Source organism: Rattus norvegicus, chromosome 9 (assembly GCF_036323735.1).
Source record: "Rattus norvegicus strain BN/NHsdMcwi chromosome 9, GRCr8, whole genome shotgun sequence".
In the NCBI taxonomy this organism is placed as follows: Eukaryota; Metazoa; Chordata; class Mammalia; order Rodentia; family Muridae; genus Rattus; species Rattus norvegicus.
The window spans coordinates 72,613,549-72,640,309 of record NC_086027.1 but is presented as its reverse complement, the minus strand read 5'-3'; the positions used below and the strand labels follow the sequence as shown (position 1 = coordinate 72,640,309).

The 26,761-nt window shown below is 41.1% G+C and overlaps 1 protein-coding gene across 16 annotated transcripts in view; it reads left to right on the top strand.

The window, feature by feature from the left end:
• Nucleotides 1-26,125, top strand: part of Mdh1b (malate dehydrogenase 1B) — a 47,636-nt gene extending 21,511 nt beyond the window's left edge. For 15 of the 16 annotated variants that reach the window (XM_063267217.1, XM_017596471.3, XM_039083653.2 and 12 more), the window contains 3 exons: nt 24,235-24,300; nt 25,774-25,839; nt 25,917-26,125. In XM_063267217.1, coding sequence (XP_063123287.1) covers nt 24,235-24,300; nt 25,774-25,839; nt 25,917-25,969 — 185 coding nt within the window. In that variant the 3' untranslated portion in view covers nt 25,970-26,125. The remainder of the gene's footprint in view (nt 1-24,234; nt 24,301-25,773; nt 25,840-25,916) is intronic. The other variant, NM_001108221.1, reaches the window with a different exon arrangement.
• Nucleotides 26,126-26,761: the final 636 nt, after the last annotated feature.

The window sequence follows — 26,761 nt, the reverse complement described above, 5'->3', positions numbered from 1 at the left end:
TGCAGTTGATTTGAGAGGAAAAGGAAAACCCAAGGGGGTCTAAAATTGCCAAGGGCTAGGAAAATGGCTGAGTAGGTAAAGGGCTTGCTAGCAAGCATGAGGATTGGGCGGCAGGAGGCAGACAGGAGGGTCTTTGGTGCTTGCTAGACACGCTAGCCAAATCAGTGAAATTTAAATTCACTGAGACCATGCCTCAAATAGTAAGATTGAGTGCAACTGAGGAAGGTAGCTGACATTAACCTCTGAGTTCACACACACACACACACACACACACACACACACACACACACACACAGTACCCAGGGGTTTGGGCCTTAAGATGTATCATTGCCTGGAATAGAACTCCTCCAATAGTGGGCCACCAACAGGTTTGGAGTGTGGAGTTATTGGTGTCAGTCCTAAGAATAGCTTGGATAAGTTAGAGTCCCCAAGCTGGTTGCCTCTACTGCCCTTGTCATTTGCTATGTGTGCTAAGTCTTAAGAATAACTGCCAAAGTTGGAGAAATGGCTTAGCAGTAAAGAGCACTGACTGCTCATCCAGAGGTCCTGAGTTCAATTCCCAGCAACCACATAGTAGCTCAAAACCATCTGTAATGGGATCTGATGCCGTTTCTGGTATGTCTGAAGACAGCTACAATGTACTCATATAAATACTAAATAAATCAAAAATAAAAACCAGAATGGCTGGGAAACCCTGACTAAGGAAAAGAATAGAGATGAAGAAGATTTTCAGGAATCCTGTAAGTGAGCATGTCCACTGAACAATGAACATGTGTCTTTGAGCATAAGACAGAACTGTGCAGAATATGAGCATATGGAGTAATCAGCAATCATTACTTCTTAGAAGAAACTGGTATCTCTGGTTATCCCTAGGAAGAGGTCCCAAGTGACAAGGGAAGGAACATTTCACTTGTACTCTCTCATGCCTTCAGACTTGGTTTCATGAATATTGCTTCTGTATCCAAAAAATAGAAAGAAATGGGTGGCTATCTGGATAGGTGGATGTCAATGTTTAAGCACCACTGGAGAGGAAAGGGGTGCAGCTACAAGGGAGTAGGGAGATGAGTCCTCCAGACAAACACAGGACCAGTCCTGACTAGGAACGTGTCTAGCGTTAAGTCTAGAAGAGGCAATGGTTGCAGATGGAGGTGTCCGTATCTGTACAGGCGAGACGAGCACCGAGCAAACCCTGAGACGACTCAGAGACCACACTGAGGAAGGGCAGCTTGAAATAGCTAATTTTAAAAGGGATAAACCATACAGAAAAGGTACAGAGAATTCAGTGGAAGTCAGAGACCAAAGCGTGGAGGGAGTCCAGTGTGTGGTTGTGGGGTTCCCTAAGAACAATTCCCAGCAGATCCAATTCTGGATGCAGAAGTGGAACATGCCCCAAATATTAGCCTGGACATCCATCCCAAATATTAGTATGTACCTCCGTGTCATTCTGTAAGAATGACAAAACTTGAGACCCGGTGAGAGAGAGACCCAGCCGCCTGGTCAGGTGGGCACTCCTGAGGCTGCAGAGCGGAAGAGACCACCAACACTGCCCACCCCTGCCCACATCCCTGGCCCAAGAGGAAACTGTATAAGGCCTCTGGGTTCCCATGGGGGAGGGCCCAGGAGCGGCAGGACCCCTGCCTGAGACACCGCCGGACCCTGAAGGAAACAGACCGGATAAACAGTTCTCTGCACCCAAATCCCGTGGGAGGGAGAGCTAAACCTTCCGAGAGGCAGACAAGCCTGGGAAACCAGAAGAGACTGCTCCCTGCACACACATCTCGGACGCCAGAGGAAAAAGCCAAAGACCATCTGGAACCCTGGTGCACTGAAGCTCCCGGAAGGGGCGGCACAGGTCTTCCTGGTTGCTGCCGCTGCAGAGAGCCCCTGGGCAGCACCCCACGAGCGAACCTGAGCCTCGGGACCACAGGTAAGACCAAATTTTCTGCTGCAAGAAAGCTGCCTGGTGAACTCAAGACACAGGCCCACAGGAACAGCTGAAGACCTGTAGAGAGGAAAAACTACACGCCCGAAAGCAGAACACTCTGTCCCCATAACTGACTGAAAGAGAGGAAAACAGGTCTACAGCACTCCTGACACACAGGCTTATAGGACAGTCTAGCCACTGTCAGAAATAGCAGAACAAAGTAACACTAGAGATAATCTGATGGCGAGAGGCAAGCGCAGGAACCCAAGCAACAGAAACCAAGACTACATGGCACCATCGGAGCCCAATTCTCCCATCAAAACAAACATGGAATATCCAAACACACCAGAAAAGCAAGATCTATTTTCAAAATCATATTTGATCATGATGCTGGAGGACTTCAAGAAAGACATGAAGAACTCCCTTAGAGAACAAGTAGAAGCCTACAGAGAGGAATCGCAAAAATGCCTGAAAGAATCGCAAAAATCCCTGAAAGAATTCCAGGAAAACATAAATAAACAAGTAGAAGCCCATAGAGAGGAGACACAAACATCCCTGAAAGAATTCCAGGAAAACATAAATAAACAAGTAGAAGCCCATAGAGAGGAGACACAAAAATCCCTGAAAGAATTCCAGGAAAACACAATCAAACAGTTGAAGGAATTAAAAATGGAAATAGAAGCAATCAAGAAAGAACACATGGAAACAACCCTGGATATACAAAACCAAAAGAAGAGACAAGGAGCTGTAGATACAAGCTTCACCAACAGAATACAAGAGATGGAAGAGAGAATCTCAGGAGCAGAAGATTCCATAGAAATCATTGACTCAACTGTCAAATATAATGTAAAGCGGAAAAAGCTACTGGTCCAAAACATACAGGAAATCCAGGACTCAATGAGAAGATCAAACCTAAGGATAATAGGTATAGAAGAGAGTGAAGACTCCCAGCTCAAAGGACCAGTAAATATCTTCAACAAAATCATAGAAGAAAACGTCCCTAACCTAAAAAAAGAGATACCCATAGACATACAAGAAGCCTACAGAACTCCAAATAGATTGGACCAGAAAAGAAACACCTCCCGTCACATAATTGTCAAAACACCAAACGCACAAAATAAAGAAAGAATATTAAAAGCAGTAAGGGAAAAAGGTCAAGTAACATATAAAGGGAGACCTATCAGAATCACACCAGACTTCTCGCCAGAAACTATGAAGGCCAGAAGATCCTGGACTGATGTCATACAGACCCTAAGAGAACACAAATGCCAGCCCAGGTTACTGTATCCTGCAAAACTCTCAATTAACATTGATGGAGAAACCAAGATATTCCATGACAAAACCAAATTTACACAATATCTTTCTACAAATCCAGCACTACAAAGGATAATAAATGGTAAAGCCCAACATAAGGAGGCAAGCTATACCCTAGAAGAAGCAAGAAACTAATCGTCTTGGCAACAAAACAAAGAGAATGAAAGCACACAAACATAACCTCACATCCAAATATGAATATAAAGGGAAGCAATAATCACTATTCCTTAATATCTCTCAACATCAATGGCCTCAACTCCCCAATAAAAAGACATAGATTAACAAACTGGATACGCAACGAGGACCCTGCATTCTGCTGCCTACAGGAAACACACCTCAGAGACAAAGACAGACACTACCTCAGAGTGAAAGGCTGGAAAACAACTTTCCAAGCAAATGGTCAGAAGAAGCAAGCTGGAGTAGCCATTCTAATATCAAATAAAATCAATTTCCAACTAAAAGTCATCAAAAAAGATAAGGAAGGACACTTCATATTCATCAAAGGAAAAATCCACCAAGATGAACTCTCAATCCTAAATATCTATGCCCCAAATACAAGGGCACCTACATACGTAAAAGAAACCTTACTAAAGCTCAAAACACACATTGCACCTCACACAATAATAGTGGGAGATTTCAACACACCACTCTCATCAATGGACAGATCATGGAAACAGAAATTAAACAGTGATGTCGACAGACTAAGAGAAGTCATGAGCCAAATGGACTTAACGGATATTTATAGAACATTCTATCCTAAAGCAAAAGGATATACCTTCTTCTCAGCTCCTCATGGTACTTTCTCCAAAATTGACCATATAATTGGTCAAAAAACGGGCCTCAACAGGTACAGAAAGATAGAAATAATCCCATGCGTGCTATCGGACCACCACGGCCTAAAACTGGTCTTCAATAACAATAAGGGAGAATGCCCACATATACGTGGAAATTGAACAATGCTCTACTCAATGATAACCTGGTCAAGGAAGAAATAAAGAAAGAAATTAAAAACTTTTTAGAATTTAATGAAAATGAAGATACAACATACCCAAACTTATGGGACACAATGAAAGCTGTGCTAAGAGGAAAACTCATAGCGCTGAGTGCCTGCAGAAAGAAACAGGAAAGAGCATATGTCAGCAGCTTGACAGCACATCTAAAAGCTCTAGAACAAAAAGAAGCAAATACACCCAGGAGGAGTAGAAGGCAGGAAATAATCAAACTCAGAGCTGAAATCAACCAAATAGAAACAAAAAGGACCATAGAAAGAATCAACAGAACCAAAAGTTGATTCTTTGAGAAAATCAACAAGATAGATAAACCCTTAGCCAGACTAACGAGAGGACACAGAGAGTGCGTCCAAATTAAAAATAATCAGAAATGAAAAGGGAGACATAACTACAGATTCAGAGGAAATTCAAAAAATCATCAGATCTTACTATAAAAACCTATATTCAACAAAATTTGAAAATCTTCAGGAAATGGACAATTTCCTAGACAGATACCAGGTATCGAAGTTAAATCAAGAACAGATAAACCAGTTAAACAACCCCATAACTCCTAAGGAAATAGAAGCAGTCATTAAAGGTCTCCCAACCAAAAAGAGCCCAGGTCCAGACGGGTTTAGTGCAGAATTCTATCAAACCTTCGTAGAAGACCTCATACCAATATTATCCAAACTATTCCACAAAATTGAAACAGATGGAGCCCTACCGAATTCCTTCTACGAAGCCACAATTACTCTTATACCTAAACCACACAAAGACACAACAAAGAAAGAGAACTTCAGACCAATTTCCCTTATGAATATCGACGCAAAAATACTCAATAAAATTCTGGCAAACCGAATTCAAGAGCACATCAAAACAATCATCCACCATGATCAAGTAGGCTTCATCCCAGGCATGCAGGGATGGTTTAATATACGGAAAACCATCAACGTGATCAACGTAAACAAACTGAAAGAACAGAACCACATGATCATTTCATTAGATGCTGAGAAAGCATTTGACAAAATTCAACACCCCTTCATGATAAAAGTCCTGGAAAGAATAGGAATTCAAGGCCCATACCTAAGCATAGTAAAAGCCATATACAGCAAACCAGTTGCTAACATTAAACTAAATGGAGAGAAACTTGAAGCAATCCCACTAAAATCAGGGACTAGACAAGGCTGCCCACTCTCTCCCTACTTATTCAATATAGTTCTTGAAGTTCTAGCCAGAGCAATCAGACAACAAAAGGAGATCAAGGGGATACAGACCGGAAAAGAAGAGGTCAAAATATCACTATTTGCAGATGACATGATAGTATATTTAAGTGATCCCAAAAGTTCCACCAGAGAACTACTAAAGCTGATAAACAACTTCAGCAAAGTGGCTGGGTATAAAATTAACTCAAATAAATCAGTTGCCTTCCTCTATACAAAAGAGAAACAAGCCGAGAAAGAAATTAGGGAAACGACACCCTTCATAATAGACCCAAATAATATAAAGTACCTCGGTGTGACTTTAACCAAGCAAGTAAAAGATCTGTACAATAAGAACTTCAAGACACTGAGGAAGAAGACCTCAGAAGATGGAAAGATCTCCCATGCTCATGGATTGGCAGGATTAATATAGTAAAAATGGCCATTTTACCAAAAGCAATCTACAGATTCAATGCAATCCCCATCAAAATACCAATCCAATTCTTCAAAGAGTTAGACAGAACAATTTGCAAATTCATCTGGAATAACAGAAAACCCAGGATAGCTAAAGCTATCCTCAACAATAAAAGGACTTCAGGGGGAATCACTATCCCTGAACTCAAGCAGTATTACAGAGCAATAGTGATAAAAACTGCATGGTATTGGTACAGAGACAGACAGATAGACCAATGGAATAGAATTGAAGACCCAGAAATGAACCCACATACCTATGGTCACTTGATTTTTGACAAAGGAGCCAAAACCATCCAATGGAAAAAAGATAGCATTTTCAGCAAATGGTGCTGGTTCAACTGGAGGGCTACATGTAGAAGAATGCAGATCGATCCATGCTTATCACCCTGTACAAAGCTTAAGTCCAAGTGGATCAAGGACCTCCACATCAAACCAGACACACTCAAACTAATAGAAGAAAAACTAGGGAAGCATCTGGAACACATAGGCACTGGAAAAAATTTCCTGAACAAAACACCAATGGCTTATGCTCTAAGATCAAGAATCGACAAATGGGATCTCATAAAACTGCAAAGCTTCTGTAAGGCAAAGGACACTGTGGTTAGGACAAAACGGCAACCAACAGATTGGGAAAAGATCTTTACCAATCCTACAACAGATAGAGGCCTTATATCCAAAATATACAAAGAACTCAAGAAGTTAGACCGCAGGGAAACAAATAACCCTATTAAAAATGGGGTTCAGAGCTAAACAAAGAATTCACAGCTGAGGAATGCCGAATGGCTGAGAAACACCTAAAGAAATGTTCAACATCTTTAGTCATAAGGGAAATGCAAATCAAAACAACCCTGAGATTTCACCTCACACCAGTGAGAATGGCTAAGATCAAAAACTCAGGTGACAGCAGATGCTGGCGAGGATGTGGAGAAAGAGGAACACTCCTCCATTGTTGGTGGGATTGCAGACTGGTAAAACCATTCTGGAAATCAGTCTGGAGGTTCCTCAGAAAATTGGACATTGAACTGCCTGAGGATCCAGCTATACCTCTCTTGGGCATATACCCAAAAGATGCCTCAACATATAAAAGAGACACGTGCTCCACTATGTTCATCGCAGCCTTATTTATAATAGCCAGAAGCTGGAAAGAACCCAAATGCCCTTCAACAGAGGAATGGATACAGAAAATGTGGTACATCTACACAATGGAATATTACTCAGCTATCAAAAACAACGAGTTTATGAAATTCGTAGGCAAATGGTTGGAACTGGAAAATATCATCCTGAGTGAGCTAACCCAATCACAGAAAGACATACATGGCATGCACTCATTGATAAGTGGCTATTAGCCCAAATGCTTGAATTACCCTAGATCCCTAGAACAAACGAAACTCAAGACGGATGATCAAAATGTGAATGCTTCACTCCTTCTTTAAATGAGGAAAAAGAATACCCTTGGCAGGGAAGGGAGAGGCAAAGATTAAAACAGAGACTGAAGGAACACCCATTCAGAGCCTGCCCCACATGTGGCCCATACATATACAGCCACCCAATTAGACAAGATGGATGAAGCAAAGAAGTGCAGACCGACAGGAGCCGGATGTAGATCGCTCCTGAGAGACACAGCCAGAATACAGCAAATACAGAGGCGAATGCCAGCAGCAAACCACTGAACTGAGAATAGGTCCCCTGTTGAAGGAATCAGAGAAAGAACTGGAAGAGCTTGAAGGGGCTCGAGACCCCAAAAGTACAACAATGTCAAGCAACCAGAGCTTCCAGGGACTAAGCCACTACCTAAAGACTATACATGGACTGACCCTGGACTCTGACCCCATAGGTAGCAATGAATATCCTAGTAAGAGCACCAGTGGAAGGGGAAGCCCTGGGTCCTGCTAAGACTGAACCCCCAGTGAACTAGTCTATGGGGGGAGGGCGGCAATGGGGGGAGGGTTGGGAGGGGAACACCCATAAGGAAGGGGAGGGGGGAGGGGGATGTTTGCCCGGAAACCGGGAAAGGGAAACACTCGAAATGTATATAAGAAATACTCAAGTTAATAAAAAAAATGTTAATACTAAAACAAGCTGAAAACAAGATATACTTCAACAATAGTAAAAAAAAAAATGTGAATGCTTCACTCCTTCTTTAAAAGGGGAACAAGAATACCCTTGGCAGGGAAGAGAGAGGCAAAGATTAAAACAGAGACTGAAGGAACACCCATTCAGAGCCTGCCCCACATGTGGCCCATGCATATACAGTCATCCAATTAGACAAGGTGGATGAAGCAAAGAAGTGCAGGCTGACAGGAGCCGGATGTAGATCTCTCCTGAGAGACACAGCCAGAATACAGCAAATACATAGGCAAATGCCAGCAGCAATCCACTGACCTGAGAACGGGACCCCCATTGAAGGAATCAGAGAAAGAACTGGAAGAGCTTGAAGAGGCTCGAGACCTCATATGAACAACAATGCCAACCAACCAGAGCTTCCAGGGACTAAGCCACTACCTAAAGACTATACATGGACTGACCCTGGACTCTGACCCCATAGGTAGCAATGAATATCCTAGTAAGAGCACCAGTGGAAGGGGAAGCCCTGGGTCCTGCTAAGACTGAACCCCCAGTGAACTAGATTGTTGGGGGGAGGGCGGCAATGGGGGGAGGATGGGGAGGGGAACACCCATATAGAAGGGGAGGAGGGAGGGGGATGTTTGCCCGGAAACCGGGAAAGGGAATAACACTCAAAATGTATATAAGAAATACTCAAGTTAATAAAAGAAAAAAGAAAAAAAAAAAGAATGACAAAACTTAAGGCGGTGCTCCAAAAATTATTCTGAAGTCTCTCATGCTGACTTTATTTGGAATAACAAATTGTCTCGGAAACAAATTTCTCAATATTCTACTTCTTTTATTACTTGGGCTCTAAATAGATGCTGAGGTGATTTTGCCCATCAGCACTGAGTGTGGGAATGGAGAATAAGCCCAGTCTTGTTGTTCACTTGGCATTTGAGGAGGAAGAGGGGCAAGCCACGGAGGTGAAGATAAAAGTGAAGATGAGAAACTGACTATAGCACATAAGAAAAAAATAACTAGGAATCAGGTTTTCAAAGTCCAACCAGAGGTGATCTTTAAAAGATCCAAGACCCTATCGCTAAGATTTCTAACCGTCTATGATGGTTGCTGTCTTTCAGAATGAACTAGTAAAAAAAGAAAGTGGCAGAAGGCTCTTGGTTCAGACCAAAGAAGATTTAGCGGAGGTGTGGGCAGAGTGTGAGGCTGGGGAATTCAGAGTTGGCTGATGGCCAAGTCCCTAGGATGGAGCCAAAATAAACACAGCCCAGAGACAGGATGAAGGGGGGGGGAGGCTGTAGGCTGAAGAAACCCAAGAGCATCTGGTTTTAACTCAAGCTCTTTTATTCTTAAAATTTACAGGTCCTCTGGGTGGCTACCTGCGTTTGGCAGATTAGGGCTATAATTTTCTTACTTGATAAATGGCTACAAAATTATATATGACTCATTGACTGGTAACTGGTACTAATTTTTCCAACTATCCTTGATTATAGAGTGTCTTGTGAAATAATGTGGCAAAGTATAGACTGAATTTTTATTAACAAAGATCTAGATTATTTTGTATCCCTCCAAAAGAATTAAACCCGCTGCCGCAGATATCCCAAACTCAGAAACTTATAAATAATGAGAGATTGCATCTCTGAGTTTGGAGATCTCTGTTTTTTAACTCGTTGATGAGAAGATACATGAAAAGGAGACTATAAAATATCATCAATCAATTTAATACTTTTCTAGCGTTTGGACAAGTCAAAAGGACTCTGGCTCCTCCAAAGATGACAACCAGGAGGAGCCCAAGGCCATGAATGGCATGCAGACCGAAGTAGGAAAAAAATGTTCCTTTTAATCTAAAAATTTTAACTGAGTTTCAAAGAAATAAAAAAATATTTTATGTATTTGCATGTCAAATGTCCTGCAAATTCCCAGTCTCCCCTCTGTAAATCCCCCATCCCATCCCCCTCTCCTTTGCTTCTGAGAGGGTGCTCCCCCACCCACTCCCACCTCATCCCTCTAGCATCCACCTTTGCTGGGCAAAAAGTCTCCACATGACCAAGCACCTCCCCTCCCATTGATGCCAGATGAGGCCATCCTCTGCTACATATGTTGCTGGAGCCATGGATCCATCCATGTATACTCTTTGGTTGGTGGTTTAGTTTTGGGAGCTAGGAGGGGTCCAGTTAGTTGATATTGCTATTCTTCCTATGGGGTTGCAATCTCCTTCAGCTCCTTTAGCCTTTCCCCTAACTCTTCCACTGGGTTCTCTGGGCTCAGTCCAATGGTTGTCTGTGAGTGTCTGCAAATGTCTTTTTTTTTTTTTTTTTGGTTCTTTTTTTCGGAGCTGGGGACCAAACCCAGGGCCTTGCGCTTCCTAGGCAAGCGCTCTACCACTGAGCTACTACCCCAGCCCCATCTGCAAATGTCTTAATCAGGTGCTGGCAAAGCTTCTCATAGGACCGCCATACTAGGCTCCTGTCAGCAAGTACTTCTTGGTATCAGCAAGAGTGTTAGGGTTTGGTGTCTGCAGATGGGATGGATCCCTAGGTGGGATGGTCTCTGAATGGCCTTTCATTCAGTTTCTGCTCCGTTTTTGTCCCTGCATTGTTACTATTCCCTTTCCCGATTTCCCGGTCAACATCCCCCAACCCTTACCCCTCCCCTTCTATATGGGTGTTCCACACCCCATCTTACCCCCATTACCGCGCTCCACCCAACAATCATGTTCTCTTAGGGTTCAGTCTTGGCAGGACCAAGGGATTCCCCTTCCACTGGTGCACTTACTAGGCTATTCATTGCTCCCTATGAGGTTGGAGCCCAGGGTCAGTCCATGTATAGTCTTTGGGTAGTGGCTTAGTCCCTGGAAGCTCTGGTTGCTTGGCATTGTTGTTCATAAGGGGTCTCGAGCACCTTCAAGCTCTTCCAGTCCTTTCTCTGATTCCTTCAACGAGGGTCCCGTTCTCAGTTCAGTGGTTTGCTGCTGGCATTCGCCTATGTATTTGCAATTTTCTGGCCGTGTCTCTCAGGAGAGATCTACATCTGGTTCCTGTCAGCCTGCACTTCTTTGCTTCATCCATCCTATCTAGTTTTGTGGCTGTATATGTATGGGCCACATGTGGGGCAGGCTCTGAATGGGTGTTCCTTCCGCCTCTGTTCTAAACTTTGCCTCCCTATTCCCTGCCAAGGGTATTCTTGTTCCACTTTTAAAGAAAGAGTGAAGCATTCGCATTTTGGTCATCCTTCTTGAGTTTCATGGGTTCTGTGCATCTAGGGTAATTCGAGCAATTTGGCTCATATCCACTTATCAATGAGTACATACCATGTGTGTTTTTCTGTGATTGGGTTACCTCACTCAGGATGATATTTTCCAGTTCCATCCATTTGCCTATGAATTTCATAAAGTCATTGTTTTTGATAGCTGAGTGGTACTCCATATTTTCTGTATCCATTATTCTATTGAAGGGCATCTGGGTTCTTTCCAGCTTCTGGATATTATAAATAAGGCTGCTATGAATATAGTGAAGCATGTGTCTTTGTTATATGTTGGGGCATCTTTTGGGTATATGCCCAAGAGAGGTATAGCTGGGTCCTCAGGTAGTTCAATGTCCAATTTTCTGAGGAGCCACCAGACTGGTTTCCAGAATGGTTGTACCAGTCTGCAATCCCACCACCAGTGGAGAAGTGTTCCTCTTTCTCCACATCCTTGCCAGCATCTGCTGTCACCTGAGTTTTTGATCTCAGCCATTTTGACTGGTGTGAGCTGGAACCTCAAGGTTGTTTTGATTTGCATTTCCCTTATGACTAAAGATGCTGAACATTTCTTTAGGTGTTTCTCAGCCATTCGGCATTCCTCAGCTGTGAATTCTTTGTTTAGCTCTGAACTCATTTTTAATAGGGTTATTTGTCTCCCTGCAGTCCAACTTCGTGAGTTCTTTGTATATTTTGGATATAAGCCCTCTATCAGTTGTAAGATTGGTAAACATCTTTTCCCAATCTGTTGGTTGCCGTTTTGTCCTAACCACAGTGTCCTTTGCCTTACAGAAGCTTTGCAGTTTTATGAGATCCCATTTGTCGATTCTTGATCTTAGAGCATAAGCCATTGGTGTTTTGTTCAGGAAATTTTTTCCAGTGCCTATGTGTTCCAGATGCTTCCCTAGTTTTTCTTCTATTAGTTTGAGTGTTTCTGGCGTGATGTGGAGGTCCTTGATCCACTTGGAGTTAAGCTTTGTACAGGGTGATAAAAATGAATCGATCTGCATTCTTCTACATGCTGACCTCCAGTTGAACCTGCACCATTTGCTGAAAATGCTATCTTTTTCCATTTGATGGTTTTGGCTCCTTTGTCAAAAATCAAGTGACCATAGGTGTGTGGGTTCATTTCTGGGTCTTCAATTCTATTCCACTGGTCTATCTGTCTGTCTCTGTACCAATACCATACAGTTTTTATCACTATTGCTCTGTAATACTGCTTGAGTTCAGGGATAGTGATTCCCCCCAGAAGTCTTTTTATTGTTGAGGATAGTTTTAGCTATCCTGGGTTTTTTGTTATTCCAGATGAATTTGCAAATTGTTCTGTCTAACTCTACGAAGAATTGGGTTGGAATTTTAATGGGGATTGCATTGAATCTGTAGATCGCTTTTGGTAAAATGGCCATTTTTACTATGTTAAGCCTGCCAATCCATGAGCATGGGAGATCTTTCCATCTTCTGAGGACTTCTTCAATTTCTTTCTTCAGAGGCTTGAAGTTCTTATCATACAGATCATTACTTACTTGGTTAAAGTCACACCGAAGTATTTTATATTATTTGGGACTATTATGAAGGGTGTCGTTTCCCTAATTTCTTTCTCGGCTAGTTTCTCTTTTGTGTAGAGGAAGGCTACTGATTTATTTGAGTTAATTTTATACCCAGCCACTTTGCTGAAGTTGTTTATCAGCTTTAGTAGTTCTCTGGTGGAACTTTTGGGATCACTTAAGTATAAAATCATATTGTCTGCAAATAGTGATATTTTGACTTCTTTCTTTCCGATCTGTAACCCCTTGACCTCCTTTTGTTGTCTGATTGCTCTGGCTAGAACTTCAAGAACTATATTGAATAAGTAGGGAGAGAGTGGGCAGCCTTGTCTAGTCCCTGATTTTAGTGGGATTGCTTCAAGTTTCTCTCCATTTAGTTTAATGTTAGCTACGGGTTTGCTGTATATGGCTTTTACTATGTTTAGGTATGGGCCTTGAATTCCTGTTCTTTCCAGGACTTTTATCATGAAGGGGTGTTGAATTTTGTTAAATGCTTTCTCAGCATCCAATGAAATGATCATGTGGTTTTTATCTTTCAGTTTGTTTATATAGTGGATTACATTGATGGTTTTCCATATATTAAACCATCCCTGCATGCCTGGGATGAAGCCTACTTGATCATAATGAATGATTGTTTTGATGTATTCTTGGATTCAGTTTGCAAGAATTTTATTGAGTATCTTTGCATTGACATTCATAAGGGAAATTGGTCTGAAGTTCTCTTTCTTTGTTGGGTCTTTGTGTGGTTTAGGTATAAGAGTAATTGTGGCTTCTTAGAAGGAATTCAGTAGTGTTCCATCTGTTTCAATTTCATGGAATAGTTTGGACAGTGTTGGTATGAAGTCTTCTATGAAGGTCTGATAGAATTCTGCACTGAACCCATCTGGACCTGGGCTCTTTTTGGTTGGGAGACTTTTAATGACTGCTTCTATTTCTTTAGGAGTTATGGGGTTGTTTAAATGGTTTATTTGTTCCTGATTAAACTTTGTTACCTGGTATCTGTCTAGGAAATTGTCCATTTCCTCCAGTTTTTCAAGTTTTGCTGAATATAGGCTTTTTGTTGTAGGATCTGATGATTTTTTGAATTTCCTCTAGCTCTGTTGTTATGTCTCCCTTTTCATTTCTGATTTTGTTAATTTGGACACACGCTTTGTTCCTCTGGTTAGTCTATCTTGTTGATTTTCTCAAAGAACCAGTTTTTGGTTCTGTTGATTCTTTGTATAGTCCTTTTTGTTTCTACTTGGTTGATTTCAGCTCTCAGTTTTATTATTTCCTGCCTTCTACTCCTCCTGGGTGTGTTTGCTTCTTTTTGTTCTAGAGCGTTTAGGTGTGCTGTCAAGCTGCTGATATATGCTACCTCCTGTTTCTTTCTGCAGGCACTCAGCGCTATGAGTTTTCCTCTTAGCACAGCTTTCATTGTGTCCCATAAGTTTGGGTATGTTGTACCTTCATTTTCATTAAATTCTAAGAAGTCTTTAATTTCTTTCTTTATTTCTTCCTTGACCAGGTTATCATTGAGTAGAGCATTATTCAACTTCCATGTATATGTGGGCATTCTTTCCTTATTGTTATTGAAGACCAGCTTTAGCCCATCGTGGTCTGATAGGACACATGGGATTATTTCTATCTTTCTGTATCTTTTAAGCCTGTTCTATGACCGATTTTATAGTCAATTTTGGAGAAAGTACCATGAGGTGGTGAGAAAAAGGTATATCCTTTCGTTTTAGGATAGAATGTTCTATAAATATCTGTTAAATCCATTTGGTTCATGACTTCTCTTAGTCTGTCTATGTCTCTGTTTAATTTCTGTTTCCACGATCTGTCCATTGATGAGGGGGGGGGGGGTGTTGAAATCTCCTACTATTATTGTGTGGTTCAATATGTGCTTTGAGCTTTACTAAAGTTTCTTTTATGTATGTAGTTGCTCTTGCATTTGGAGCATAGATATTTAAGATTGAGAGTTCATCTTGGTGGATTTTTCCTTTGATGAATATGAAGTGTCCTTCCTTATCTTTTTTGATGACTTTTGGTTGAAAATCGATTTTATTCGATATTAGAATGGCTACTCCAGCTTTGCTTCTTCAGACCATTTGCTTGGAAAGTTGTTTTCCAGCCTTTTACTCTGAGGTAGTGTCTATCTTTGTCTCTGAGGTGTATTTCCTGTAGGCAGCAAAATGTTGGGTCCTCATTGCATATCCAGTTTGTTAATCTGTGTCTTTTTATTGGGGAATTGAGGCCATTGATGTTGAAAGATATTAAGAAATAGTGACCGTTGCTTCCTAGTATATTTGTGTTTGGATGTGAGATTATGTTTGTGCTTGTCTTTGTTTTGTTGCAAAACAATTATTTTAATGCTTTGTCTAGGGTGTACCTTGCCTCCTTGTGTTGGGCTTTACCATTTATTATCCTTTGTAGGGCTGGATTTGTAGAAAGATATTGTGTAAATTTGGTTTTGTCATGGAATATCTTGGTTTCTCCATCTATGTTAATTGAGAGTTTTGCTGGATACAGTAACCTGGGCTGGCATTTGTGTTCTCTTAGGGCCTGTATGACATCTGTCCAGGATCTTCTGGCTTTCATAATCTCTGGTGAGAAGTCTGGTGTAATTCTGATAGGTCTGCCTTTATATGTTACTTTTTCCCTTACTATTTTTACTATTCTTTCTTTGTTTTGTGCATTTCGTGTTTTGACTATTATGTGACGGGGGGGAGTTTCTTTTCTGGTCCAATCTATTTGGAGTTCTGTAGGCTTCTTGTATGTTTATGGGCATCTCTTTCTTTAGGTTATGGAAATTTTTTTCTATGATTTTGTTGAAGATATTTACTGGCCCTTTGAGTTGGGAGCCTTCACTCTCTTCTATACCTATTATCCTTAGGTTTGATCTTCTCAATGAGTCCTGGATTTCCTGTATGTTTTGACCCAGTATCTTTTTCTGTTTTATGTTATCTTTGACAGTTTTGAGATGATTTCTATGGAACCTTCTGCTCCTGAGATTCTCTCTTCTGTCTCTTGTATTCTGTTGGTGAAGCTTGTATCTACAGCTCCTTGTCTCTCCCTTTGGTTTTCTATATCCAGGGTTGTCTCCCTTTGTGCTTTCTTGATTGCTTCTATTTCCATTTTTAATTCCTTCACCTGTTTGATTGTGTTTTCCTGGAATTCTTTCAGGGATTTTTGCATTTCCTCTCTATAGGCTTCTGCTTGTTTATTTGTGTTTTCCTGCATTTCTCTAAGGGAGTTCTTTATGTCTTTCTTGAAGTCCTCTGTCATCATGATCAAATGTGATTTTAAATTTAGATCTTGCTTTTCTGGTGTGTTTGGATATTCAGTGTTTGCTTTGGTGGGAAAATTGGGCTCCGATGATGCCATGTAGTCTTCATTTCTGTTCCTTGAGTTCCTGCGCTTGCCTCTTGCCATCACGTTGTATCTGGTGTTATCTTGTTCTGCTATTTCTGACAGTGGTTAGACCGTCCTATAGGCCTGTGTGTCAAGAGTGCTGTAGACCTGTTTTCCTGTTCTCTTTCATCCAGTTATGGGCACAGAATGTTCTGCTTTCAGGCGTGTAGTCGTTCCTGTCTACTGGTCTTCAGGTCTTATGGTGTCATTTTCTCAGTTGAGGCTCCCACTTATGACTTGAGGCTTGACTTAACACTAGCCAGCAAAGAGGTGCTAGTCGCACAAACTGTGCAGGGAAAAGACCTAAGAGCCTGTGATGTGCCAAGACTCACAATTAATTAAGGAGCTTAAGAAAACAGGATTTTGTATGTCAAAATGTAGGAAACATGATTGGCAGTCCTAATACTCAGGGGGAGAGGAAAGATTGGTTAACATGAAGGAGAATAACATAAACATGTCTTGAAAGTTGCTTGGGAACTAAGATAGCTGAAAGCAACAAATAGATGGTTTATCTGTTCCTGATTTAACTTTGGTACCTGGTATCTGTCTAGAAAATTGTCCATTTCCTCCAGATTTTCCAGTTATGTTGAATATAGGCTTTTGTAGTAGGATCTGATGATTTTTTGCATTTCCTCAGATTCTGTTGTTATGTCTCCCTTTTCATTTCTGATTTTGTTAATTTGTATACACTTTCTGTGCCCTCTGGTTAGTCTGGCTAAGGGTTTATCTATCATGTTCAATTTTTCAAAGAACCAGATCCTGGTTTTCTCGATTCTTTGTATAGTTCTTTTTGTTTCTACTTGGTTGATTTCAGCACTGAGTTTGATCTATTCCTCTTGGGTATATTTGCTTCTTTTTGTTCTAGAGCTTTTAGGTGTGCTGTCAATCTGCTAATGTATGCTCTCTACAGTTTCTTTTTCAAGACACTAAGTGCTATGAGTTTTCTTCCTAGCATTGCTTTCATTGTGTCCCATAAGTTTGCATATATTCTGCCTTCATTGTCACTAAATTGTAAAAAGTTTTTAATTTCTATATTTCTTCCTTGTCAATGTTATCATTGAGTAGAGCATTGTTCAACTTCTATATGTATGTGGGCTGTCTTTCTTTTTTTGTTGTTATTGAAGTCCGGCCTTAGTTAGAGGCGATCTGATAGAATGCATGGGATTATTTCAATCTTCTTGTATGAGTTGAGGCCTATTTTGTGACCAATTATATTGTCAGTTTTGGAGAACGTACTGTGAGTTGCTGAGAAGTAGGTATATTCTTTCGTTTTGGGATGAAATGTTCTATAAACATCTTAAATCCATTTGCTTCATAACTTGTTAGGTTCTCTGTGTCTCTGTTTAGTTTCTGTTTCCACAATCTGTCCGTTGATGAGAGGGGGGTTGTTGAAATCTCCCACTATTATTGTGTGAGGTGTAATGTGCTTTGAGCTTTAGTAAGTTTTCTGTTATGAATGTAGGTGCCAGTTTGGGGATTTAGCTCAATTGTAGAGTGCTTGCCTAGGAAGCGCAAGGCCCTGGGTTCAGTCCCCAGCTCCGAAAAAAAACACCAAAAAAAGAATGTAGGTGCCCTTGCATTTGGAACATATTCAGAAATGAGAGTTCATCTTGGTGGATTTTTCCTTTGATGTGTATGAAGTGTCCTTCTCCATCTTTTTTGATAACTTTTGGTTGAAAATCAACTTTATTTGATATTAGAATGGCTACTCCAGCTTGTTTCTTGGGACCATTTGCTTGGAAAATTGTTTTCCAGCCTTTTACTTTGAGGTAGTGTCTATCTTTGTCTCTGGAGTGTGTTTCCTGTATTCAGCAAAATGCTGAGTCCTCTTTATGTATCCAGTCTACTTTTTTTAATTGTGGAGTTGAGTCCATTGATATTAAGAGATATTAAGGAATAGTTGTTTCCTGTTATTTTTGTTGTTAAAGGTGGAATTATATTTGTTCGTCTCTCTTCTTTTGGTTTCATTGGTTTCTTTCTTGCTTTTCCTAGGGTGTATTTTTGCCTCCTCGTGTTGGAGTTTTCCTTCTATTATCCATTGTAAGGTTGGATTTGTGGAACAATATTGTGTAAATTTGGTTTTGTCATGGAATGTCTTGGTTTCTCCATCTATGTTAATTAAGAGTTTTACTGTATATAGTAGCCCGGGCTGGCATTTGTGTTCTTAGGGTCTGTATGACATCTGCCCAGGATTTTTCTGGCTTTCATAGTCCCTTGTGAGAAGTCTGGTGTAATTCTGATAGGTCTGCCTTTATATGTTACTTGACCTTTTCCCCTTACTGTTTTTAATATTCTTTCTTTGATTTGTGCATTTCATGTTTTAACTATTACGTTACGAGAGGAATTTCTTTTCTGGTCCAATCTATTGGAAGTTCTATAGGCATCTTGTATGTTTATGGGCATCTGTTTCCTTAGGTTAGGGAAATTTTCTTCTATAATTTTGTTGAAGATATTTACTGGCCCTTTAAGTTGGGAGTCCTCGCTCTCTTCTATACCTATTATCCTTAGGTTTGGTCTTCTCATTTTGTCCTGGATTTCCTGGATATTTTGGGTTAGGAGCTTTTTTGTGTGTTTTACATTTTCATTGACGGTTGTGCCAATGTTTAATATGGTATCTTCTGTTCCTGAGATTCTCTCTTCTATCTCTTGAATTCTATTGATGATGGTTGCATCTATGACTCCTGATCTCTTTCCTGATCCTTCTATCTCCAGGGTAGTCTCCCTTTTTTATTGCTTCAATGTTTCTATTTCCATTTTTAAATCCTGGATGGTTTTGTTTGATTCCTTTACCTGTTTGGTTGTGTTTTCCTGTAATTCTTTAAGGGATTTTGCATTTCCTCTTTAAGGCCTTTACCTGTGTTGTCCTGTATTTCTTTAAGGGGGTTATTTATGTCCTCCTTAAAGTCCTCTATCATCATCATGAGATGTGATTTTTAAATCCAAATCTTGCTATTCTGGTGTGTTTGGATATTCAGTATTTGCTCTGGTGGGAGAACTGGGCTCTAATGATGCTAATTAGTCTTGGTTTCTGTTGCTTAGGTTCCTGTGCTTGCCTCTCACCATCAGGATGTCTCTGGTGTTAGCTATTTCTGACAGTGGCTTGACCCTTCTATATGCTTGTGTGTTAGCACTCCTGTAGACCTGTTTTCTTTCAGCTGGATCTGGGTACAAAGAGCTGACCCAACAAAGAGAACCAATTTCCCTTACGAATATCGATGCAGAAATACTCAATAAAATTCTAACAAGCCGAATACAAGAACACATCAAAACAATCATCCATCATGATAAAGTAGGCTATATGCCAGGGATCCAGGGATGGTTCAATATAAAGAAATCCACCAATATAATCCACTATGTAAACAAACTCAAAGAAAAAAAAAACCACATGATCATCTCACTAGATGCTGAGAAAGCATTTGACACAATTCAACACCCCTTCATGTTAAAAGTCTTGGAAAGATCAGGAATTCAATGTCCATACCTAAAGATAGTATAAGCAATATACAGCAAACCAGTAGCCAACATCAAACTAAGTGGAGAGAAACTTGAAGCAATCCCACTAAAATCACAGACTAGAAAAGGCTGCCCACTCTCTCCCTACTTATTTAATATAGTACTAGAAGTCCTAGACAGAGCAATCAGACAACAAAAGGAGGTCAAAGGGATACAAATTGGAAAGGAAGAAGTCAAAATATCACTATTTGCAGATGATATGATAGCATACATAAGCTACCCCAAAAGCCTGATAAATAACTTCAGCAAAGTGGCTGGGTATAAAATTAACTCAAACAAATGAATAGTCTTCCTCTACTCAAAGGATAAACAGGCTGAGAAACACCCTTCACAATAGGAACAAATAATATAAAATACCTCCCTGTGACTCTAATCAAGCAAGTGAAAGATCTGTATGACAAGAACTTCAAGTCTCTGAAGAAAAAAATTGAAGAAGATCTCAGAAGATAAAAAGACCTTCCACACTCATGGATTGGCAGGACTAATTTAGTAAAAATGGCCATTTTTCCAAAAGTGATCTACAGATTCAATGCAATCTCTATCAAAATTCCAACTCAGTTATTCATAGAATTAGAAAGAATAATGTGCAAATTCACTTGAAATAACAAAAAAAAAAAACCCAGAATAGGGAAAACTATACTGAACAATGAAAGAACTTCTGGGGGAATCACCATCCCTGACCTCAAGCAGCATTACCAAAAAATAGTGATAAAAAACTGTATGGTATTGGCACAGAGACAGGCATGTAGATCAGTGGAATAGAACTGAAGACTCAGAAATGAACCGACACACCTATGGTCACTTGATTTTTGACAAAGGAGCCAAAACCATCCAATGGAAAAAAGATAGCATTTTCAGCAAATGGTGCTGGTTCAACTGGAGGTCAACATGTAGAAGAATGCAAATCGATCCATGCTTATCACCCTGTACAAAGCTTAAGTCCAAGTGGATCAAGGACCTCCACATCACGCCAGAAACACTCAAACTAATAGAAGAAAAAGTGGGGAAGAATCTTGAACACATGGGCACTGGAGAAAATTTCCTGAACAAAACACCAATGGCTTAGGCTCTAAGATCAAGAATCAACAAATGGGCCCTCATAAATCTGCAAAGCTTCTGTAAGGCAAAGGATATACTCATTAGGACAAAATGGCAACCAACAGATTGGGAAAAGATCTTTACCAATCCCACATATGATAGAGGGCTAATATCCAAAATATACAAAGAACTCAAGAAATTAGACTCCAGAGAGCCAAATAACCCTATTAAAAATGGAGGACAGAGCTAAACAAAGAATTCTCAGCTGAGGAATATTGCATGGCTGAAAAGTACCTAAAGAAATGCCTAACATCCTTAGTCATCAGGAAAATGCAAATCAAAACAATCCTGAGATTCCACCTCACACCAGTCAGAATGGCCAAGATCAAAACCTCAGGTGACAACAGATGCTCTAAGGATGTGCAGAAAGAAGAACACTGCTCCGTTGTTGGTGGGATTGCAAACTGGTACAACCAGTCTGGGAATCAGTCTGGAGGTTCCTCAGAAAAATTGGACATAGTACTTCCTGAGGACCCAGCTATACCTCTCCTGGGCATATACCCAAAAGATGCTCCAACATATAACAAAGACACGTGTTCCACTATGTTCATAGCAGCCTTATTTATAATAGCCAGAAGCTGGAAAGAACCCAGATGCCCTTCAACAAAGGAAATGTGGTACATCTACACAATGGAGTACTACTCCGCTATCAAAAACAATGACTTAATGAAACTCATAGGCAAATGGATGGAACTAGAAAATATCATCCTGAGTGAGGTAACCCAATCACAAAATACACACATGGTATGCACTCACTGATAAGTGGATATTAGTCCAAAAGCTCAAATTAACCAAGTACAATCCACAGACCACATGAAGCTCAAGAACGACCAATGTGTGGATGCTTCAGTCCTTCTTAAAAGGGGGAACAAAATTATTCATATGAGGAGATATGGAGACAAAGTTTGGAGCAGAAACTGAAGGAACGGCCATTCAGAGCCTGCCCCACCTGGGGATCCAGCCCATATATACACAGCCACCAAAACTAGACAATATTGATGAAGCCTAGAAGTGCATGCTGACAGGAGCCTGATATAGCTGTCTCCTGAGAGGCTCAGGCAGAGCATGACAAATTCAGAGGTGAATGCTAGCAGCAAACCATAGAACTGAGAATGAGGTCCCCATTGGAGGAGTTAAAAGGATTGAAGGAGCTGAAGGGTCTTGCAACCCCAGAAGAACAATACCAACCAACCATAGCTCCTAGGGACTAAACCACTACCAAAAGACTATACATGGACAGACCAATGGCTCTACCTGCTTATGTAGCAGAGGATGTCCTTGTTGGGTACCAATGGGAGGAGAAGCCCTTGGTCCTGGCAAGGCTGGAGCCCCCAGTGTAAGGGAATATCAGGGAGGGGAGTCGGGAAAGTGGGGGTAGTTGGGGAGGGGGAACACCCTTATAGAAGAAGGAGAAGGAGGAATGGTATAGGGGGCTTATGGATGGGAAACCAGGAAAGGCAATAACATTTGAAATGTAAATAAAAAAATATCCAATAAAAAAATAAAAGATTGTTGGTCATGGTGTCTCTTCACAGCAATAAAACCCAAACTAAGACACCTGTTTTCAAAGAAAACACTTGTCCTCACTTTTTAGAATGTGAAATATCAGAGCAAAGAAGAAAATTTTAATTTTGAGAGAGGGCTATGTTTAGTCTAGTTGTTATTTAAAAAAAAAAAAACTAGAAGTTACTTCCATAGGTCAAGGGTCATGTTGAGATGAAGATACTGTCAGATTCAGTCTGTGGTTAAGACCAATTTTATGATTTATTTGTCTGTCTTCACATGAAGGACAAGCAATGGGTTCCCATGAGCCTGTTTTGGAGAATCCATGAAGAATCCTCCTCTAACCACCCCCCAAAGCCCAACCTTTCAATAATATTATGAGAATTTTAGACTACAATACATGAGGAGTTGATATGGGTGCAGGACTCAAGCATTTGATTCCTGTGACAGAGGCCCAGGATAGGTGGAAGCAAATGGGGTAGGTAACTGGAATTGTCAAGAACGACTTTCAAGAATAGATGACATGGCAGCTGGGCTCGATGATGGCTCCTCCCTTCAAGTGCTTTAGAACAAAAGTATGTAAGCAAAGGGTAGAGGACAAAGGGGATTATGTAAAGCATCTACGGGGGGGGGGGGGGGGAGAGCATGGCAGAGAGGCCTTGCAGGGAACCAAGGCAAGGCCAGAAGCACATAGCTCCTATAAACAGTAAGGTATCGGGTTAGGTCGGATGATACAAAATAGACTAACAGACCTGGGAAGATAGGTGGGAGTCATGGGCTGTATGACCATAAGGTTATGAAATAGTTGGAGGCCAGGCCTTTTGAACTAATTTGATCATATAGGTGGCCCTATGGAGGTATTTTCCAGACCACATCACTGTCCAAAGACCTGAGTACCAGACTCAGAAGAACTCGAGAAGCCTAGGTCAAATGTGCACACAGGCATGATTCCTCTAGGAAGGCCAACCAGTGTCGAGCAATACTTAATGAGAAGCTGGGGTGCACCGAGGTCCTGAGAGAGCTGAGAAAAATCCTTATCTGTCAGAAAGAAGGTGACTGACCTGTCCCCAGGATGAGAAGGGGAGAAACCGAGTTGCAGAGAACACATCCTCTAGAAAAACTCCCATTTAAGTTGCCAGTTAGAACTTGAGGTACTTAGCGCTTCTGCCAAGTGAGACTCTTCTGCAGAACTCAAGTTACTTGAGTCCCCGGACAGAATAGAGAAAATGGCCCTGATTTCAGAGTCTTAGAGGGTGTTTTGTGAATGAGCATTAAAATCAAACATAGCATATAAGTCCTTATGAGTCATAAAAACATATAACTCATGTTGACTGCAAAAAATTAATGGTTAAGAAAACCAATTTAATTACAAGGACTTTCCCATTGAAACATTATAAAACTGATAACAGGTGAGTTAAGATCAGATCTTTTTTTCACTGAACGTGGAAAGGATAGAACAGGCCATGCCAGGATAAAACAGGACAGGACTGGATACAAGGAAGGAAAGGATGGTGAAAGGAAAGAAAACAAACAAAATAATAGATAAGTAAACCTTTTACATATTGAAAGTATATACAAAATATTAAAAACATGTGTGTTAAGAATGCATATTACTCATAGATGCTAATTAATGCTGTACACACATATATGAAATCCAAGCGTAGGAATGCTTGTGACCCTAGCATGTAAGCAGTTAACTAACTCTACTCCGAGTTAGAAACCAGCCTGAGCTACAAGTAGGATCCTTTCTCAAAAAAATATTTTTTTAAAGGATGGTGGTAAATAGAAGGGATTTAGAAAAGAGTACTGTAGAAAGTAATTTTTGGTTAATCTGTACGTACCCAAACACACAACCTATGATAGAAAACACACACATTTTATCATGGCTTCTGGCACAAAGTTTGAAAAGCACTAACTCAGAACATCTCACAGGCTATTGATTATATTTGAAAACTAACGTTTTAAATTATTGGTTTCAGATCCCAAAGATAACACGCCTTCTCCTACAGGCCTGAATGAAGAAAAGGAACAAGCTGAGTCTGACAGTAAGTTGGTGGGGCTCACAGTCAGAGCTTGGTAACAGCTCGGCCTCTCCTCTTCAGACCCAGAAACACTCTGAGGCAGGGGGATGACAGCACCAACAATTGCTTTCATCCTGAAGCTGCTTTCTCATCGCGTCATGCGTCAAGCTCCCAAGACACTTTAGCTCAGCCCTAACCCCATCTGTATGACCCTTTTCGATTTTCTCTATTTAATTCTCCTTTACAAAGCCCAAAACAGCCAAGAGGCAAGGGGAAGCTTCTTCAGCAGGTCAGTGAGAGGGGAGCCTGAGAGACCCAAGGAAGTAGTTGAATTGGGGAGTAGGAGGAGAAAACTTGAGGATGCTGATATAGAAGCAAGGCTGTCTTCTAAGTCTGCACACACAGATCAGTAACGATCTAGTGCATTCCCATTTTTACCATCTCTGTACCCGAATCCCTCTGTGTAGAGGGAAGCTGGCTTCGCTGAGTAGCTTCCCAGTGACTTAGGCTGGTAAGCTTTCATTTGTGGAAGGTTAGCAGAGACTTGCAACACAGTTATCTGGCTGGACATGTTTTTTGCCCCATTGTCCATGGGACCAGGAAAAAGCTGTTGTCTTAGACTGAGACAGATGTGCCCTCACATCTTGCAGCTCCTAATAGAACCAGGCCACTGTGGAAGTGCCATGGGAGGAGGAATGAGGTAGGAGAAACGAGAATGGCTGCCGCATAGCCGACACAGTTTATATATTACTTCTTTGGGTACTCTACTCACTGCAGAGGATTATTTCAGGTCTGAGTTATCAGCTCACCTCCGAAAAGTCACCAGTTCAGGAAACCACAAATGGTACATCGTCGTAGACAAAGCATTAGCAAGTGCTTCTTTTCCGACAAATTGAATGGGTTAGCAGAAGATCAGGACTCCCTGCAGTGTGATTCTTTCTTAACAGCTGCTCCCCAACCCTACATTACTGAGATTCAGGCTGCCTCATTTTCCTGGAATCTAGTTCTGCACTTTAATAACCAAGGCTATGATGGGGGGATCTGTTCTTTCCTCGGGATGAGTGATGGGAAAAGCCAGGAGCTATGTTGAACCATGTGAGTTTTCTTTGCCAAAGTATTTAATTGAGCTCCCCCATTTCTTATGAAAACAAGTTGGTGTAGCTTTCTTTTTGTCTGACCAATGAGGATGTTCGCTCACACCTCCACCCTTGTATTTATATGTCCAGTGGACACAATCCCGGGAACTTTGTATTCTGAAAGTACTCAGCACGATGATGAGCTTTGGAATTGAACATGGAGGACTAGAATTAATGCACTGAGGAAAGGCCCAGAGATGAAAGGAACTGAGGCTGTAGATGCATGCACAGCTCAGAACATGGAGCAAAAGCAGGGAGACTCACACATAGGAACAGCTAAGTCAGGAAGGAAGCCAGAATTTACACTACCATGTGGAAATGGTTAATGACTTTCTCTCACCACCGAATCTGTCTCACACAGGTCCCCTTTCAGTCACTGAACCAAACCAAATGCAGGAAGCCTGGCTGGAGGAAGAGGGGAACAAAGGTAAAAGCTAGCAGAAACGGGAGCTGCTGGTTCGTTTTAAAGAGTTACAATCTTCCCATGTTTTCCTCCGTTTACAGACTCTGATGTAAAACATGGGGACCGTGAAAAGCTTCAACCAGAACAAACATGACGGAAAGACAGAAAGACTGGCGAGTGTCTGCACTTAGGGAAAAGCAATTAAATGAAACAGGCCCCAAACCTGGTAGAGTCACATCCTACCACTTTTGCCAATTACTGTATGTCCTCAAAAACAAATGAACACAAACCACTGTTTTAAAGACTTTAACATAGTGTTGTCAATCATTGCATCTTTGCCTGGATGTCACCTATCTCCTACCTGACATTCTTTTAAAAAAAATTTTTTTTTGAGACAGGGTTTCACTGTGTAGCTTATGAATTCACTATTGGCTCAAGCTAGCCTCAGACTCACAGAGATCCACCTGCCTCTGCTCCGAAGTACTGACTTCCACCTGCTACTCTTTTTTATTTTTATTTTATGTATCTATTCTCTCATATCTTACATCCAACCCCAATTTCCCCTCCCTCCTCTCCGCCCATAGTCCCCCTCTCCTCTTTCCACCAATCCATTCCTCCTTCTGTATCCCCGTTACTAGGAGTCTTAGGTCACCCTTATAGATTCCTGGGAGTTTCCATCACATTAAGTTTCCACCTCATCCCCCTAAATCCTCCTCCCAATTCCAGGGAAAAGGGCAGGCCTCCCAGGGATATCATCCAGACATGGCATATTAAGTTGCAGTAAGACTAGGCACCTCCCTCATATTAAGGCTGGACAAGGCAACCCAGTAAGAAGAAAGGATCCCAAAAGTAGTTTTTAAAAATGTCAGAAGCAGCATCAGCTCTCACTGTTAGAAATCCCACAAGAAGGCTAAGCTGCACAACTGTAACACACATGCAGAGGTCA